Source organism: Gorilla gorilla, chromosome 21 (assembly GCF_029281585.2).
Source record: "Gorilla gorilla gorilla isolate KB3781 chromosome 21, NHGRI_mGorGor1-v2.1_pri, whole genome shotgun sequence".
NCBI lineage: Eukaryota > Metazoa > Chordata > Mammalia > Primates > Hominidae > Gorilla > Gorilla gorilla.
In genome coordinates this window covers 33,058,451-33,077,214 of record NC_073245.2, presented here as the reverse complement: position 1 = coordinate 33,077,214, position 18,764 = coordinate 33,058,451, and the positions used below count along the sequence as shown (strand labels likewise).

At 46.4% G+C, this 18,764-nt stretch overlaps 1 protein-coding gene across 1 annotated transcript; it reads left to right on the top strand.

Annotated features, from left to right (window-relative positions):
- The first annotated feature begins 689 nt into the window (after nucleotides 1–689).
- On the top strand, nucleotides 690–7,041 carry CD93 (CD93 molecule). Its single transcript, XM_019020571.3, has 2 exons — nucleotides 690–3,159; nucleotides 3,444–7,041. The coding sequence occupies exons 1-2, from the start codon at nucleotides 1,226–1,228 to the stop codon at nucleotides 3,466–3,468; spliced, it is 1,959 nt and encodes a 652-aa protein (XP_018876116.1). The 5' UTR covers nucleotides 690–1,225; the 3' UTR covers nucleotides 3,469–7,041.
- The last annotated feature ends 11,723 nt before the right edge of the window (nucleotides 7,042–18,764 follow it).

Below are 18,764 nucleotides of genomic sequence, written 5' to 3'. Positions count from 1 at the left end.
ATGGTGCTGAGGTGTGGTCCCCTCAGGCCCCCAGAGTTTCCTGGCACTGGCTCCAGCAGCCCAGGGTCACCTTCTCAGCAAGTCATCATGGGTTGGCTTCCTCCTTGTCTGTTTCACTTCCCCTCCCAAATAAACTAGTCTCCCCAAATCCTGTCTCAGGGTCCCCTCCTGGGGGATCCCAACCAATGAGCAAAGGTCTGTGGCTGCAGGAAAAGCACACTGTGAGTCCCTGGCTTTTGCCGAGTCGCGGTGTCGCGGGAGGGCCTGCCCGGGCTTCGATTCCCGCTCCCTGCCCAGATTTCCGGCCCTTGCTAGGAATCCTGAGCCGGGGGAAGTGAGCCTGCAAGCCCTGCGCCACGAGGCCGGGCACATTTTCATGTTCTTTCTGATGCTTTTTGTGACCCTGCCACCTCACGATGCAATATTTCCACTATGAAACCCCCAGAACTGCCAAATTTCACCCAATTTGGATTCACATTATCGAGGAGCTTGGCATTATGTTGAAAACCCAGACATTCCCACGACCCGTATCCTATTTAAAAAATGCCTGTCTATTTAAAGTTCACGATGGGAGGATAAAAGAAAAAAGGCTCCCAAAGTCAACAGAGAACATGAGCTAGGCAAAAGGAAAGTCCAGTTTGCTTCTAAAAAAGGCTGAAAATTATAACCATCCATGGCCTTGTGTCTTAAGTCTCAGAATTTTTTTTTCTCTTTTGGTGGTTTGCAAACCAAAGTGGAATTTTATTATGGGTTACTAAGGGAGCTTCCTCGAGTTCCTAGCCCCCAAAGCCCCTGCTCACTCCATGGCATGCCTCCGAGGCTCCTCATGCCATGAGAAAGAGAATGGAGCCAAAATCAAGCTGGCAGTATCTCGGGGCTGTAACGTCTTCCCCCCGTCGCTGTTTCCACAGTGCTGAGCCAGGGACCCGGCAGAGCTGCCTGACTCCTTTTATGAACAACAGCACCGTGATGAAGGCAGCAGGAGTCAGAGAACTATTCATTGCAGGAAGCCCCAACATCCGGTGAGAAATAAGAAGTACAACAGTACAGGATGCGCCTTGGGTCAGGGGGACGTGGAAAGCCCTCAGCCTTTGTGTCCTTCTCTGCGCCGGAGTGGCTGCAGCTCACCCCTCAGCTCCCCTTGGGGCCCAGCTGGGAGCCGAGATAGAAGCTCCTGTCGCCGCTGGGCTTCTCGCCTCCCGCAGAGGGCCACACAGAGACCGGGATGGCCACCTCCATGGGCCTGCTGCTGCTGCTGCTGCTGCTCCTGACCCAGCCCGGAGCGGGGACGGGAGCTGACACGGAGGCGGTGGTCTGCGTGGGGACCGCCTGCTACACGGCCCACTCGGGCAAGCTGAGCGCTGCCGAGGCCCAGAACCACTGCAACCAGAACGGGGGCAACCTGGCCACTGTGAAGAGCGAGGAGGAGGCCCAGCACGTCCAGCGAGTACTGGCCCAGCTCCTGAGGCGGGAGGCAGCCCTGACGGCGAGGATAGGCAAGTTCTGGATTGGGCTCCAGCGAGAGAAGGGCAAGTGCCTGGACCCTAGTCTGCCGCTGAAGGGCTTCAGCTGGGTGGGCGGGGGGGAGGACACGCCTTACTCTAACTGGCACAAGGAGCTCCGGAACTCGTGCATCTCCAAGCGCTGTGTGTCTCTGCTGCTGGACCTGTCCCAGCCGCTCCTTCCCAGCCGCCTCCCCAAGTGGTCTGAGGGCCCCTGTGGGAGCCCAGGCTCCCCCGGAAGTAACATTGAGGGCTTCGTGTGCAAGTTCAGCTTCAAAGGCATGTGCCGGCCTCTGGCCCTGGGGGGCCCAGGTCAGGTGACCTACACCACCCCCTTCCAGACCACCAGTTCCTCCTTGGAGGCTGTGCCCTTTGCCTCTGCGGCCAATGTAGCCTGTGGGGAAGGCGACAAGGACGAGAGTCAGAGTCATTATTTCTTGTGCAAGGAGAAGGCCCCCAATGTGTTCGACTGGGGCAGCTCGGGCCCCCTCTGTGTCAGCCCCAAGTATGGCTGCAACTTCAACAATGGGGGCTGCCACCAGGACTGCTTTGAAGGGGGGGATGGCTCCTTCCTCTGCGGCTGCCGGCCAGGATTCCGGCTGCTGGATGACCTGGTGACCTGTGCCTCTCGAAACCCTTGCAGCTCCAGCCCATGTCGTGGGGGGGCCACGTGCGTCCTGGGACCCCATGGGAAAAACTACACGTGCCGCTGCTCCCAAGGGTACCAGCTGGACTCGAGTCAGCTGGACTGTGTGGATGTGGATGAATGCCAGGACTCCCCCTGTGCCCAGGAGTGTGTCAACACCCCTGGGGGCTTCCGCTGCGAATGCTGGGTTGGCTATGAGCCGGACGGTCCTGGAGAGGGGGCCTGTCAGGATGTGGATGAGTGTGCTCTGGGTCGCTCGCCTTGCGCCCAGGGCTGCACCAACACAGATGGCTCATTTCACTGCTCCTGTGAGGAGGGCTACGTCCTGGCCGGGGAGGACGGGACTCAGTGCCAGGATGTGGACGAGTGTGTGGGCCCGGGGGGCCCCCTGTGCGACAGCTTGTGCTTCAACACACAAGGGTCCTTCCACTGTGGCTGCCTGCCAGGCTGGGTGCTGGCCCCAAATGGGGTCTCTTGCACCATGGGGCCTGTGTCTCTGGGACCACCATCTGGGCCCCCCGATGAGGAGGACAAAGGAGAGAAAGAAGGGAGCACCATGCCCCCCGCTGCAACAGCCGGTCCCACGAGGGGCCCCGAGGGCACCCCCAAGGCTACACCCACCACAAGTAGACCTTCGCTGTCATCTGATGCCCCCATCACATCTGCCCCGCTCAAGATGCTGGCCCCCAGTGGGTCCCCAGGCGTCTGGAGGGAGCCCAGCATCCATCACGCCACAGCTGCCTCTGGCCCCCAGGAGCCTGCAGGTGGGGACTCCTCCGTGGCCGCACAAAACAACGATGGCACTGACGGGCAAAAGCTGCTTTTATTCTACATCCTAGGCACCGTGGTGGCCATCCTACTCCTGCTGGCCCTGGCTCTGGGGCTACTGATCTATCGCAAGCGGAGAGCGAAGAGGGAGGAGAAGAAGGAGAAGAAGCCCCAGAATGCAGCAGACAGTTACTCCTGGGTTCCAGAGCGAGCTGAGAGCAGGGCCATGGAGAACCAGTACAGGTAAAGGGGGCCCTGAGTGACCGGGGGAGGGGATGGGCAGGCATGGGGGCACTGACTACAGTACAAAGAGGTGGCAGCAAGAGCAGGCCCAGGTTTCCTGTGGGCAGACACACCCTGGTCCTTGCAGCTGACCCCTCAACCTCCCCCCATGCCAGGCACTCGGGCCCCCTTAGAGCATACTGCCCGTCTGCAGCACGGCCGCACGTGGGGCTCTCTCCCAAGGTCGGGACGTGCAGGCACAGAGGTGCCGTGGCTTCCAACGCTGTCTGTTTTGTTTCCCATAGTCCGACACCTGGGACAGACTGCTGAAAGTGAGGTGGCCCTAGAGACACTAGAGTCACCGGCCACCATCCTCAGAGCTTTGAACTCCCCATTCCAAAGGGGCACCCACATCTTTCTGAAAGACTGGACTGGAATCTTAGCAAACAATTGTAAGTCTCCTCCTTAAAGGCCCCTTGGAACATGCAGGTACTTTCTACGGGTGTGTGATGTTCCTGAAGTGGAAGCTGTGTGTTGGCGTGCCATGGTGGGGATTTCGTGACTCTGTAATGATTGTTACTCCCCCTCCCTTTTCAAATTCCAATGTGACCAATTCCGGATCAGGGTGTGAGGAGGCCGGGGCTAAGGGGCTCCCCTGAATATCTTCTCTGATCACTTCCACCATCTAAGAGGAAAAGGTGAGCTGCTCATGCTGATTAGGATTGAAACGATTTGTTTCTCTTCCTAGGATGAAAACTGAATCAATTAATTATTCAATTAGGTAAGAAGATCTGGTTTTTTGGTCAAAGGGAACATGTTCCGGACTGGAAACATTTCTTTACATTTGCATTCCTCCATTTCGCCAGCACAAGTCTTGCTAAATGTGATACTGTTGACATCCTCCAGAATGGCCAGAAGTGCAATTAACCTCTTAGGTGGCAAGGAGGCAGGAAGTGCCTCTTTAGTTCTTACATTTCTAATAGCCTTGGGTTTATTTGCAAAGGAAGCTTGAAAAATATGAGAAAAGTTGCTTGAAGTGCGTTACAGGTGTTTGTGAAGTCACATAATCTACGGGGCTAGGGCGAGAGAGGCCAGGGATTTGTTCACAGATACTTGAATTAATTCATCCAAATGTACTGAGGTTACCACACACTTGACTACGGATGTGATCAACACTAACAAGGAAACAAATTCAAGGACAACCTGTCTTTGAGCCAGGGCAGGCCTCAGACACCCTGCCTGTGGCCCCGCCTCCACTTCATCCTGCCCGGAATGCCAGTGCTCCGAGCTCAGACAGAGGAAGCCCTGCAGAAAGTTCCATCAGGCTGTTTCCTAAAGGATGTGTGAACGGGAGATGATGCACTGTGTTTTGAAAGCTGTCGTTTTAAAGCATTTTAGCACAGTTCATAGTCCACAGTTGATGCAGCATCCTGAGATTTTAAATCCTGAAGTGTGGGTGGCGCACACACCAAGTAGGGAGCTAGTCAGGCAGTTTGCTTAAGGAACTTTTGTTCTGTGTCTCTTTTCCTTAAAATTGGGGGTAAGGAGGGAAGGAAGAGGGAAAAAGACGACTAACTAAAATCATTTTTACAGCAAAAACTGCTCAAAGCCATTTAAATTATATCCTCATTTTAAAAGTTACATTTGCAAATATTTCTCCCTATGATAATGTAGTTGATAGTGTGCACTCTCTTTCTCTCTCTCTCTCACACACGTACACACACACAGACACGGCACCATTCTGCCTGGGGCACTGGAACACATTCCTGGGGGTCACCAATGGTCAGAGTCACTAGAAGTTACCTGAGTATCTCTGGGAGGCCTCATGTCTCCTGTGGGCTTTTTGCCACCACTGTGCAGGAGAACAGACAGAGGAAATGTGTCTCCCTCCAAGGCCCCAAAGCCTCAGAGAAAGGGTGTTTCTGGTTTTGCCTTAGCAATGCATCGGTCTCTGAGGTGACACTCTGGAGCGGTTGAAGGGCCACAAGGTGCAGGGTTAATACTCTTGCCAGTTTTGAAATATAGATGCTATGGTTCAGATTGTTTTTAATAGAAAACTCAAGGGGCAGGGGAAGTGAAAGGAAAGATGGAGGTTCTGTGCGGCTCAGTGGGGCATTTGGAACTTCTTTTTAAAGTCATCTCATGGCCTCCAGTTTTCAGTTGGAACTCTGGTGTTTAACACTTAAGGGAGACAAAGGCTGTGTCCATTTGGCAAAACTTCCTTGGCCATGAGACTCTAGGTGATGTGTGAAGCTGGGCAGTCTGTGGTGTGGAGAGCAGCCATCTGTCTGGCCATTCAGAGGATTCTAAAGACATGGCTGGATGCGCTGCTGACCAATATCAGCACTTAAATAAATGCAAATGCAACATTTCTCCCTCTGGGCCTTGAAAATCCTTGCCCTTATCATTTGGGGTGAAGGAGGCATTTCTGTCCTTGGCTTCCCACAGCCCCAACGCAGTCTGTTTATGATTCCTGGGATCCAATGAGCCCTCCTATTTTCACAGTGTTCTGATTGCTCTCACAGCCCAGGCCCATCGTCTGGTCTCTGAATGCAGCCCTGTTCTCAACAACAGGGAGGGCATGGAACCCCTCTGCGGAACCCACAAGGGGAGAAATGGGTGATAAAGAATCCAGTTCCTCAAAACCTTCCCTGGCGGGCTGGGTCCCTCTCCTGCTGGGTGGTGCTTTCTCTTGCACACCACTCCCACCGCGGAGGGAGAGCCAGCAACCCAACCAGCCGTCGCTCAGGTGGTGCATCTGATGGAAACCACTGGGCTCAAACACGTGCTTTATTCTCCTGTTTATTTTTGCTGTTACTTTGAGGCATGGAAATTCTTGTTTGGGGGATCTTGGGGCTACAGTAGTGGGTAAACAAATGCCCACCGGCCAAGGGGCCATTAACAAATCGTCCTTATCCTGAGGGGCCCCAGATTGCCCGGGCGTGGCACAGTGGGGAATCCAGGGGTCACAGTATGGGGAGAGGTGCACCCTGCCACCTGCTAACTTCTCGCTAGACACAGTGTTTCTGCCCAGGTGACCTGTTCAGCAGCAGAACAAGCCAGGGCCATGAGGACAGGGGAAGTTTTCACTTGGAGATGGACACCAAGGCAATGAAGATTTGTTGTCCAAATAGGTCAATAATTCTGGGAGACTCTTGGAAAAAACTGAATATATTCAGGACCAACTCTCTCCCTCCCCTCATCCCACATCTCAAAGCAGACAATGTAAAGAGAGAACATCTCACACATGCAGCTCACCATGCCTACTCATTCCTGAATTTCAGATGCCATCACTGCTCTTTCATTCTTCTTTGTCATTTGAGAAAGGATGCAGGAGGACAATTCCCACAGATAATCTGAGGAATGCAGAAAAACCAGGGCAGGACAGTTATCGACAATGCATTAGAACTTGGTGAGCATCCTCTGTAGAGGGACTCCACCCCTGCTCAACAGCTTGGCTTCCAGGCAAGACCAACCACATCTGGTCTCTGCCTTCGGTGGCCCACACACCTAAGCGTCATCGTCATTGCCATAGCATCATGATGCAACACATCTATGTGTAGCACTACGACGTTATGTTTGGGTAATGTGGGGATGAACTGCATGAGGCTCTGATTAAGGATGTGGGGAAGTGGGCTGCGGTCACTGTCGGCCTTGCAAGGCCACCTGGAGGCCTGTCTGTTAGTCAGTGGCAGAGGAGCAAGGCTTCAGGAAGGGCCAGCCTCATGCCATCTTCCCTGCGATCAGGCAAAAAAGTGGAATTAAAAAGTCAAACCTTTATATGCATGTGTTATGTCCATTTTGCAGGATGAACTGAGTTTAAAAGAATTTTTTTTTTCTCTTCAAGTTGCTTTGTCTTTTCCATCCTCATCACAAGCCCTTGTTTGAGTGTCTTGTCCCTGAGCAATCTTTCGATGGATGGAGATGATCATTAGGTACTTTTGTTTCAACTTTTATTCCCATAAATATTTCTGTGAAAACTAGGAGAACAGACATGAGGACAAAAAAAAAATTGAATTGAAAATAACACAGTCTTTTTAAAACTAACATAGGAAAGCCTTTCCTATTATTTCTCTTCTTAGCTTCTCCATTGTCTAAATCAGGAAAACAGGAAAACACAGCTTTCTAGCAGCTGCAAAATGGTTTAATGCCCCGTACATATTTCCATCACCTTGAACAATAGCTTTAGCTTGGGAATCTGACATATGATCCCAGAAAACATCTGTCTCTACTTCAGCTGCAAAACCCATGGCTTAAATCTATATGGTGTGTGCATTTTCTCAACTAAAAATAGAGATGATAATCCGAATTCTCCATATATTCACTAATCAAAGACACTATTTTCATACTAGATTCCTGAGACAAATACTCACTGAAGGGCTTGTTTAAAAATAAATTGTGTTTTGGTCTGTTCTTGTAGATAATGCCCTTCTATTTTAGGTAGAAGCTCTGGAAACCCTTTATTGTGCTGTTGCTCTTATCTGCAAGGTGGCAAGCAGTTCTTTTCAGCAGATTTTGCCCACTATTCCTCTGGGCTGAAGTTCTTTGCATAGATTTGGCTTAAGCTTGAATTAGATCCCTGCAAAGGCTTGCTCTGTGATGTCAGATGTAATTGTAAATGTCAGTAATCGCTTCATGAATGCTAAATGAGAATGTAAGTATTTTTAAATGTGTGTATTTCAATTTTGTTTGACTAATTCTGGAATTACAAGATTTCTATGCAGGATTTACCTTCATCCTGTGCATGTTTCCCAGACTGTGAGGAGGGAAGGCTCAGAGATCGAGCTTCTCCTCTGAGTTCTAACAAAATGGTGCTTTGAGGGTCAGCCTTTAGGAAGGTGCAGCTTTGTTGTCCTTTGAGCTTTCTGTTATGTGCCTATCCTAATAAACTCTTAAACACATTGATTGTGAACTTGTTTTAATATATTTCATGACAACTCGAAATACCTGGCAGAACTTGCTTTCAAGGTCATTACATTTATCCATCTCCCCTTTCAAAGAGTTGCTAAAAAGAAGGTACCTTGTGGCTGAGTTTCTGCACCTGCACCTGCTGGAGGCGACAGGGGGCGCTGGGCTCTGCCTTCCTTCATTACCTCAGCAAATGTGTACCCTGTCCCTCAGCGTGCTGCCCTTGGGGACATGGAATACAGAGGGCTGGGCTGCACTGCGCCCAGTGTCCATGGCAGCTGAGTCCACTCATCCATGGCCCCCTCATCACTCTTTAATTCCCTGCATCTTGTAAATTACATGGGTGATGCCTGGCGCAGAATTAAACATGTCCAATGGATGCGATGTGAAAACACTGTTCTATAATTATCATTGGAGCATTTATCACTACTTTGTCAGCAAAGCCCTCTCAGTTTATTTCACTAATTGGACAGGCAGATCAGATCGCTGGTTGTTTGGCTGCACAAATCTCATGGTGATTCCAAGTCAGGAACAGCAGATGGTGGTCAATTCTGAGTCAGCCTGCTTTTAAGATTGTGCAAAAGGCTGTGGCAAAGGCACAGGACTTAAGAAGAATAAAGGGTTCTGCTCTGTTATGCTAATGGTACAGGACACTTGCAATAAATATCCATTATTTAGGGTTAAATGCAGCTGATCCTGTTAGAAGTCTAGTCATTAACAACATACACTTGGAAATTATTCCTCGATATGAACAACCACGGCTGTTCCCCCAACACACACACACACATAAACACACACATGCATGACACAGAGACATGCATCCACAAACACACACAACACACACCCACAAGCACACACAGTTCTAACATCCTTCTGTGTTGTACTGGAACACCTGAGGCCAGTGTTTCTCAATTTAGGAAAAGCCTATGAAAGAAAACATCAACTTGTGATGGTTATTTTTTTTGTTGACTTTTGCTATCTCACTAAAATTTCTTAAATGCTAGGTAAATCATTCGCAAACAAATAATTTGCCAAGAAAAATTAATTTGCACACATATCTATTGCACAATGCAGAGTACATTTGTGTTGCTATCATCAGACAAAATGCAGATTACAATGAGAGACTCAGACATGTACTATGTACCTTCTGTGGGATTGAACATGCATTGAGTGAGCCTATCAAGTTCTCAGCTGACTCTTGTGTATATTCAGCTAGAGGAGATACAGAGAGCAGAGATGATAAACTTGAAAACCAGAGAAGTCGGAGTCAGCCTTTCCCTGAATTATATTTGACATTACAGGTGCTTAGAAAGAGAATGACTAATGGGTTTACCCTTCAGATCCTCTGAATACCTCCTAACTCTCCCTTTTCAGAGGAAATTATGAACAGCTCAACAGTGAAAAAGTGAAGAAAGAGGCAGAGAGAGTAAAAGGTATGGATCAAGTGCAATCATTTTTCCGGAACTGTGATTGACTTAAGGATGCTCAGCATGCAGCTCAGGCACAGGCCCTCTCCTGAGTCCCCAGGAGAACCACCACCAAACTCTCCATGAGCGGTTGTCCCTCTTTGAGTTCTGGTAGTTGGGTTCTATTTGAGGTTTGTCGTGATTAACTTGGATGATGATGTTCTCTTGTGGTTAAAATTGGTTCATAGAATTCAACTGAGTGGAAGAAAGGACGGAAGCGAGGAAAAGAGGAAGGGAGGAAGGGAGGAGAGGGAGGAAGGGAGGGAGAGGGAGGAAAGGAGGGAGAGGGAGGGAGGGAAGAAGGGAATGAATGGGAAGGAATGAATGGTAGGGAGGGAATGAATAAATGGGAAAGAGAAGGAAGGAGAGATGAGGGAGAGAAGAGAGAGAGAGAACACAAAAGGGGGTAGAGGAATGTCCCAGGTGTGGTGGTCACAATCAGGTCTCACAAAGCTGGGCTTGGAGCCTGAGAAGGAAGGGCTGAGTTTCTCAGGCCGTGCCTGTGCGAATTTCAGGCCACTTCGTTCTGCTGGCCTTGGTGAGGCCCAGCACCCTCCTGTCACCTTCCTGCAAAGCCTGCTTGCCTCTGCCACTGGCCTTATGCCTGTCCACATAGTTGATATCATAAGGTCTGAAGCCAAGCCTGTGACCTGTCTCTGTGGGGCTCCTACTGTGTTCAAGTATCATGAAATAATGAAATTTGTGAGGTGGAAGAAAATAATTGGGACGTCTACCTTCTTTCTCGAGGGTCTGGCTTTCCCAAAAACGTTATGTCACAAATGTTTTACTTCGTTGTTGAAATCGCCACCTCCCGTCCCGCGTGTGTGTGTCGGGGTGTCACGCCCTTGTCTGCTTTCCTTCTCATCCGTCCTGAAAGTCCTCATGCCCTGGCCTCCATCCAGGCCCTCATCCCCCATGGCTGTGGTTTCCTCAGCTTCTCCTCGGATTTCCACCAGTTTTGTCTTCTATTTACAGCCACGTGGTGAAGGGACTAATATGTGTTTGGCAGATTTCGTCCTTCACCAATAAAAAATACACCTTTTTGAAACTTTTCACTTCAAATTATATTATATATGACTTTACAACTGATATACCCGATTCATTCTGCTGTATCTGATGAATATCTGGTATTTTTTTCCCTAAATTCAGCCTTCTGGTGACACTTCATGATTGTCTCTTGTAAACAACAAAGCTGGATTTCACTTTTTTTTCTTTTATTCAATCAAAAGTCTTTGTCTTTTAATGGGAGAATTCAATCTATTCACATTCATTAAGGTTACTAATAAATTTGTACTGACTTATTTTATATGTTCCATTTATAATGATTCATTGGGATTTCTAGTCTCTCTCTCGTCAATTATTAAAGTTTTCTTTGATCTACTTTTTCCCTTAATATTTTGGAATTGATATAGACTATTTGTATTCTTCAAATAGTCTTACTTTTTCACCTCACATACTAAAGCCTATATCTTCTATTAATGTCTTATGTTAATTAATAGCTATCTCCTACCTCTATCCCCCAAAATACCCAGCAATCTGTTATTTCTATTTCCTGTCCTCTCAGGTTACCCAAATTCCCACACCACTGCCCACCTGGATTGCATCTGAATTTTATTTTTTTATTGTTATACATTTTTACAACCAAAACCTACTTGGATGCCATGAGTTTTTGTTGATTTTTTCTCATCTTCACTTCTGATTCCCAGTACTGTTGGATTCAGTTATCCCAGGAGTGTTTTGTTTTGAGTTGTGTCTTTTTCTGAGAAGGTGATGTTTGCATGACCAGAAATGCCTTTCCCTTCCGCAAGTTGAATGATGCCTCACCTAGACATAGATTTCTAGGCTCTAAACTGTTGTCCTGTAGAACTCTGGAGATATCCAGCCTTTGCTTTCTTGCATATGTTGTTACTGATGAGAAGGCTGATGTCAAATAATGTGTTTTCTTTCATGGACCATTTCTTTTTCTTTTTTCCTTTTTTGAGATAGAGTCTTGCTCTGTCACCCAGGCTGGAGTGCAGTGGTGTGATCTCGGCTCACTGCAACCTCCGTCTCCTGGGTTGAAGCTATTCTCCTGCCTCAGCCCTCCTGAGTAGCTGGGATTACAGGCACATGCCACCATGCCCAACTAATTTTTTTTTGTATTTTTAGTGGAGACGGGGTTTCACCACATTGGTCAGGCTGGTCTCGAACTCCTGACCTCATGATCCACCCACCTCAGCCTCCCAAAGTGCTGGGATTCGCCCGGCCTTCTTTTTCTTTTCCATTTTTCCCCGAGTGCTTTGGCGATTTTCTTATTCTCCGTTGAGTTCTGAGGTTTCGCTTCAGGTTGCAGGTGTGGTTCCTTTCTGGTCCCGCCTGCACTAGGTGAGCTCTTCCCAGCACAGGAGGGCATTTCCTTCTAGCTGTATTTGAACCTGAGCATGTGTCTGAATCCTCTGGAACCTCCTGCAGGGCTCCTTAAAACCAAACCCCTCCCTCAGAGCTTCTGACTTGGCCGATCTGGGGTGGAGCCCAAGACTGCATTTCTGCTGATGCTGCTGGTCCAGGAACCGCCCTTGGAGAACCGCTGCTTCATTTGGTCTTGAGTGATCTTCTCTTATTCTTGTTAGTATACCTTCTTGTTCATTGTCTTGACTCTCTTATTTTGGAAACAATTTTAGATGGTTCTTTCCTTCCTCACTTTGTACCTATCTTCTCCCAGTGGGCTATAAGGCTGGGCCTTCTCTCCAGCCCTCCCAGCGATCCTTGCTCTGCTCTACTGTTTTTCCAAAACACCAATCACTTTCCACCCTGGTGTATGATTTCTGTTTGTACACTATGATTGATTATTTAGTATCTGTATTTATTTACTAGAATGTAAGAGCCAACACGGGCACTTTTTTGTCTTTTGGTTTCTGATATACCCTAGGCCTCTAGACCAGGGCCTGACATACTGTGGTGCTCAGTAAACACATGTGGAATGCATGACTGAGCTGGGGGTTGGAGCAGTGTACCAGGTAGGGTGGGCTAGCACACCCTCCTGGTGGGCCTGTGTGAGCCTCGATGCTGTCCAGGGCCTCTTCCTCCACCATCTGCCACCTGTCCCCTGTCTCCAGCTCATGGCACAGCCTGCACTCAAGTCTTCACTATTGCTGATCTGAATTGTGGCCGCCATATCCATCTGGGCTGGGGCTCTTTGCACTCCAGCTCCCAGAAACAGAGCCTGAGACAAGGACTCACCATCCTGTGGTTCACTGGGAAGCACAGGGAACAGTGGTAGTGGCATCAAGTGGTGACTATCACTGTGGAAATCCTGGGAAATGGTGCAAAACATGCCAGGGTCATCGCATCTGAAAGCCAAGGGAGTGGTGTGTAGATACCCATTGGTAATGAGTAGAGGGCTGCCCTGGGTGGAGGTGGTGGGTAATTCCCAGCACTTCCAGATGACCACACATGTGGGCAAAGTGGCCTTCTACACTTAGGATGGGGAAACCTTCAGGTACAGATGCAGGCCCTGGTAGGTGTACTTCACCTGAGCACAGTGAAAAGTGCAAGCACGATTTGTTGAGCACTGGCAGCCTCCAGCACACAGCTGTCCTCTAAACTCAGTGCAGACAGTCCTCCCTGCCTCTAGAGGTCATGCCTCCATTTCCCCAGGAGGAGCTGTATCCATGGGGATGGATTTCTCTCTCAGAAGTTTTCTGCTGGCTTTTATCACTTTATTCCTTGCATGATAGGTCAGTGGCTACATGACTTGTGTCTTTCTGAGAGACTGTAAGGCACTCAAGAGCAAGGGGTACATCTGTATTGTGCCTTGCTCACAGTCAAGCCTCAAAAGATTTTTTAAATACAAGACCCCTGGATATGTTATTTTATACCATGTATGTTATTAAAGCAATGAAGAGGAAAAAAATGACTGACCTTTTACTATGTACCAAATGGGAAAATAGTATTTGCTATTGAGAAATAAGTAGTATTAATATCTCCATTTTATAGTTAAGGAAATTGAGGCAGAGAGAAGGTGAGTGGTGAATTAGATGAATGAAATCTTACACTCTCACTCTGAATCACTAGGCTTCCCTGCCTCCCATTAGACATGAATAGGAACTGCAATTGAAAAAGTGTCAACCAGCAAAGAGTGGGGAGATGAGTGGGCCTCTCAGCCAGTTTCAGATAGGAAAAGCAGAGTGTTAAGCAATATGGGTATTTTTAATAATATGTTCAAACAAACTTACTTGGGCTTGTGTATGTACCCCCCAAACACACACACACACACACACACACGCACACGCACACACACACTGGGGTAGAACTACTCAAAAGCTCTCTGATCAGAAAGATTGTGCATTCTGAGACCTGCCTTGCCTGCTCTGAGGGCAGATCCCAGGGAACGCACCCTCACAGTCCCCCCACTTGGCCATCCCCAGTCTGCCTTGGTGAGAGCAATGTGTTTGAATGCAGTAGGAGAGGAAGGGAAGTGGGAATGTGCAAATCGCCCCATGGTCCCGACATGCTCAGAGGCTACTTCCCAACTGGAACTCTTGCACATGGTAATAGAAATGTAAACGGTATAACTTCTTTAAAAACAGATGGTTTCTTTCTTAGAAAGTTAAACATACACTTAACGTACAACCTGACAATTCTGCTCTTAGATATTTATTTAAGGGAATGAAGCCATGATCTACATTGTCTTGGCCATAGATATTCACAAGGTTTATTTATACAGCTTCGATCTGGAAAGAACCCAGACATTCATCATTAGGTAGCTGGGTGAAGACTGTGGGTCATGCACACAATGGGATATCCCTTATCAAGGAAAAGGAGCAGGCGTCTGAAATACGCAATGAGCAAGAAAGCCAGACACAAAGGAACAAAATTAGCTGGACACTGCATGATTCCATTTCTATGACATTCTAGAAGAGGTAAAACTAATCCGCAGTGATGGATGGTAGTTCAATGGTTATGTGAGAGTGGGGGTGAGGGTTGGGAGCAAAAGACCTTGAGGGACCTTCATGGAATGAAGGAAATACTTGTGTCTTGATTGGGTATTGGTTACATGGGCGTTTGCATTTGTCAAAACTCCTTAGACCATACACAGAAAATGGGTACCTTTTATTGTATGTAAATTAAACCTCAATAAAGTTGATTTTAAAATGCTGCTAATCATTGTTATAAATTAAACAAAAGATTTACAAATTGTGACCTGAATATTTTTCTAGAAGTGGGAAACATGATTGCTTTTGACTTCGTCATTTCAGTGGTATTAAAAAGTGAATGACTATTGTGGGCTGGAGTTAGTTTTGTGCTTTCTACACTTTATCCACTGCCGGTTGCTTCACCAAATCCTCTGCTCAGCACTGGGGACTGGGAAGACATCTGTCTCTGACTGTCCTCCTCACCTCCCACCAAAGCACCACAGGGATCATGAATATCCCTAATTATACCAGCCTCCATCAAAACACACACACATCATGAAGGAGCGGTCACCTCTGTGTGTTCCAAGGCCACTTTCCTTTCATCAATCCTGAGTATTGACTTTTTAAACTTGCAGCTTTGTTTTTTTTTGTTTACCCATTTTCCTTTGAATCATCTGACTACATTTCTTTCTTAGAGATGGCCACAGTCAAACCCTGCTTTTTGGCTGTAGGTCTTTTGGCTAGAGGCCCTTCAGTTTTAGGAGAGCATCTTTTACTATGGAGACAACATTTCATGTTATTTAACTTTATGACTTAAAAACAGCCTCGGAAAATCTTCTGGCAGAGACTGCAGACGCCAAGTTTGAAGTGGAATCGGTGTCAACAATAAAGTCATGGCCCTTCATTAGGAGGTTTTCCCATTGCACAGGAGAGACCAGTTGCCCAGTTTGACTTCTTTGATGTTCACAGCGCCTGGATTTGATGCTTAATGGGTTTGTGACTGCAGTGAAATGCCGTTCATTAACTTTTGTTATGTGTCGAATTGTCTTCAGATGAGGTATGTTTCCTGTTTGAGCAAAGAAAAAATAATTCATTTGGGCCTTATAATTTCAAAATTTGGAGTCACATTGGGATGGAATTAATACATCCATTAGCTTAACAAACAAGAAACAAACCAAAAAGAGAGAGAGATAAAAGATATATTGGGGAAATGAGGTTCATAAGAGACTTTAGCTGTGCTGTGCTAAAAATTCATCTTGTAGGAGCACTTAGCTCTATGTTTATATCTATTCGCGTAAAGCAGATATGAATTTTAAATGATTATTACATGAATGCAAGAAAATCAGTATCTGTTCTAGGTATGTTATTCTGGTCCTGCTTATATCTAAATATGTTAATAAACTTATAATATTTAGCAGTAAATTTGCCTGTGCATATTAAAGCCTGGTTAACATAATGCTTATTTTTCTCTCATGACAAGAAATTGAGAGGTGGGAAAGCCAGGGCTGCTGCAGCTGCTTTCGGCTGCATTTCTTCTTTTGGTCCTCCAGCACCAGCGAGCATGTGGCTTGCATCCTCGTGCCTACAGCATGGCTGCTGTGCCTACAGGCCTCACACAGAAGTCCCGCTCACCAAGGAAGCATTTTTAATCCTTTTTAAAAAGTTGAAGTAAGATTTATATGCAGAGAAAGGTACGAATCCCAACTGTACAATTTAATGCATTTTGATAAATGTATATACCATTGTAACCATCACTTTGGTCAAGATGTGGAACTATCCATCACCCCTAGTAAGTTTCCTATGCTCCTTGCAATCAAGTTCCACCCCATAGACAAACACTGTTCTGCTGTCTATCACCACAGATTTGTTTGGCCTGTTTTAGAAGTATTCGTAGATAGAATCAGCATTTATTGGGGTTAGGCCTGTTATTCGGTTCTTTTTCTACCTTTCCTACCTTCCTCCTCCACCTCCTCCTCCTTCCCTTCCTTTCAGTTCTCTTTTCCTGTTTTCTTTGGGGTTATTCAAGTATCCTTTTTAAATTATTATAATTTCATCTTTGAGAAACGTTAGGTCTACAGATGAATTAGGTAGAAAGTACAGAAAATTCCCATATATGCCTCCTCCGATCCCATCCCGCAAGATGTTTCAACAACTTGCAGTTGTGGGAGAGAAAACATAATTTCCTTTCTTTTCCTTTTTACGTTATTAGGTGAGAAACTCTCCTGAAAACAGATGTCAAATTAACATAAGAAAAACAAGCAGAAGTTTATTAATTTATGCAGTACCCATCACACAGGAGAAGCCTTAGTCCAAAAGTATTTCTTTCTTTCTTTCTTTTTTTTTTTTTTTTTTTTTTTGAGACGGAGTCTGGCTCTGTCGCCCAGGCTGGAGTGCAGTGGCGCAGTCTTGGCTCACTGCAAGCTCTGCCTCCCAGGTTCACGACATTCTCCTGCTTCAGCCTCCCGAGTAGCTGGGACTACAGGCGCCCGCCACCACACCTGGCTAATTTTTTGTATTTTTAGTAGAGACGGGGTTTCATTGTGTTAGCCAGGATGGTCTCGATCTCCTGACCTCGTGATCAGCCCGCCTCTGCCTCCCAAAGTGCTGGGATTACAGGCGCGAGCCACCGTGCCCAGCCGGTCCAAAAGTATTTCTGAAGGCAATGGCTTAGGGGTCCTTGGTTAAATAGTATTTCAGCAAAGAGCCATAAATCCTATGTAGTGACAAAACAAAGAGGAGAGCAGTTCTTGTCTTTTAAAAGGCAGGAAGATCTGGGAAGATAGTAAAGCCCGCTTCCAGATGTCTCTTGTGCCTGCTGATGCCCTCTCTGGGCTGGGAAGCGAGTGCTGTCTTCAGTAAGCAAGGACTTACGTGCTGCCGTCGGCCAAACAGCGGCCGAGGCCAAGTGCTTCCCTGTGCTTGTGGCATTTTTAGCTTAACAACCCTCAATATTTTGGGAGAAATAATTTGGTTTCCCTCATGTTGGTGTGGTACATTTGTTAAACTTGATGAGCTAATATTGACATATTATTATTAACTAAAGCCCAAAGTTTACATTAGGGTTTATTCTTACTGTTGTACATTTCATGGATTTTGACAAACATGTAATGACTAATGATGTGTTCCACTGTCACAGTGTCATGCAGAATCGTTTCTCTGCCCTAAACATCCTCTGTGCTCTGCCTCTTCTTCTCTCCCAACTCCTGGCAACCATGATCTTTTCACTGTCTCCATAGTTTTACCTTTTCTAGAGTGTCATATAGTTGGAATCATAGAATATGTAGCCTTTTCAGATTGGCTTCTTTCACTTAATAATATGTATTTAGGTTTCTTCTAAACATTTTCATGGTTTGATAGCTCATTTCTTTTTTGTGCTGAATAATATTGCATTGTCTGAATAGAGCACTGTTTATTTATCCATTCACCTACTAAAGGACATCTTGGTTGCTTCCAAAATTTGGCAATTATGAGTAAAGCTGCTATAAATATTCATGTGCAGATGTTTTTATGGATATAATTTTTCTACTCATTTGAGTAAATACCTAAGAGTGCAATTTCTGGATGGTAAGAGTATGTTTAGATTTGTAGGAAACTGCCAGACCGTCTTCCAAAGCGTCTATCATTTTGCATTCCCACCAGCAATGAATGAGTTCCTGCTGCTCTACAACCCTGCCAACATTTGGAATTGTCAGTGTTCTGGATTTTAGCCATTCTATTAGGTATGTAGTGATATCTCATTGCTGTTTTAATTTGCAATTCCCTAATGACATGTGCTATTGAGCATCTCTTCAATACTTCTTTGCCACCTGTGCCTCTTTTTTGGAGAGGTGTTCATTTAAATCCTTGGCCCATTTTTTAATTGGGTTTTTTTTATTGTTGAGTTTTAGGGTTTCTTTGTATATTTTGGATATTAGCTCTTCATCAGATAAAGTCATGCACTGCATAATGACATTTCAATCAATGACAAACCATGTATATGAAGATGATCCCATAAGATTGTAATACTGTATTTTTACTATACTTTTTCTATGTTCAGATGTTAAGATATATGAATACTTACCATTGTGTTACAATTGCCTCTACTGTTCAGTAGAGTAACATGCTGTACAGGTTCGTAACTTAGGAGCAATAGGCCATACCACATAGCCTAGGTGTGTAGTAGGCTATGCCATCCATGCTTGTGTAAGTACTCTATGATGTTCACACAATGACATTGCCTAACGATGTATTTCTCAGATGGTATCCCCATCTGAGACTGTATATATTTCACAAATATTTTCTTCCAGTCTGTGGCTTGTCTTTTCATTGTCTCCGGAGAGTCTTCTGCAGAATAGCTGTCTTAAATTTTATGTATATT

Coding starts and splice junctions, on each gene's coding strand:
- CD93 (XM_019020571.3), top strand. CDS start 1,226: ATGGCCACCTCCATGGGCCTGCTGCTGCTGCTGCTGCTGCTCCTGACC. Junction 3,160..3,443: donor GCCATGGAGAACCAGTACAG/GTAAAGGGGGCC, acceptor TGTTTCCCATAG/TCCGACACCTGGGACAGACT.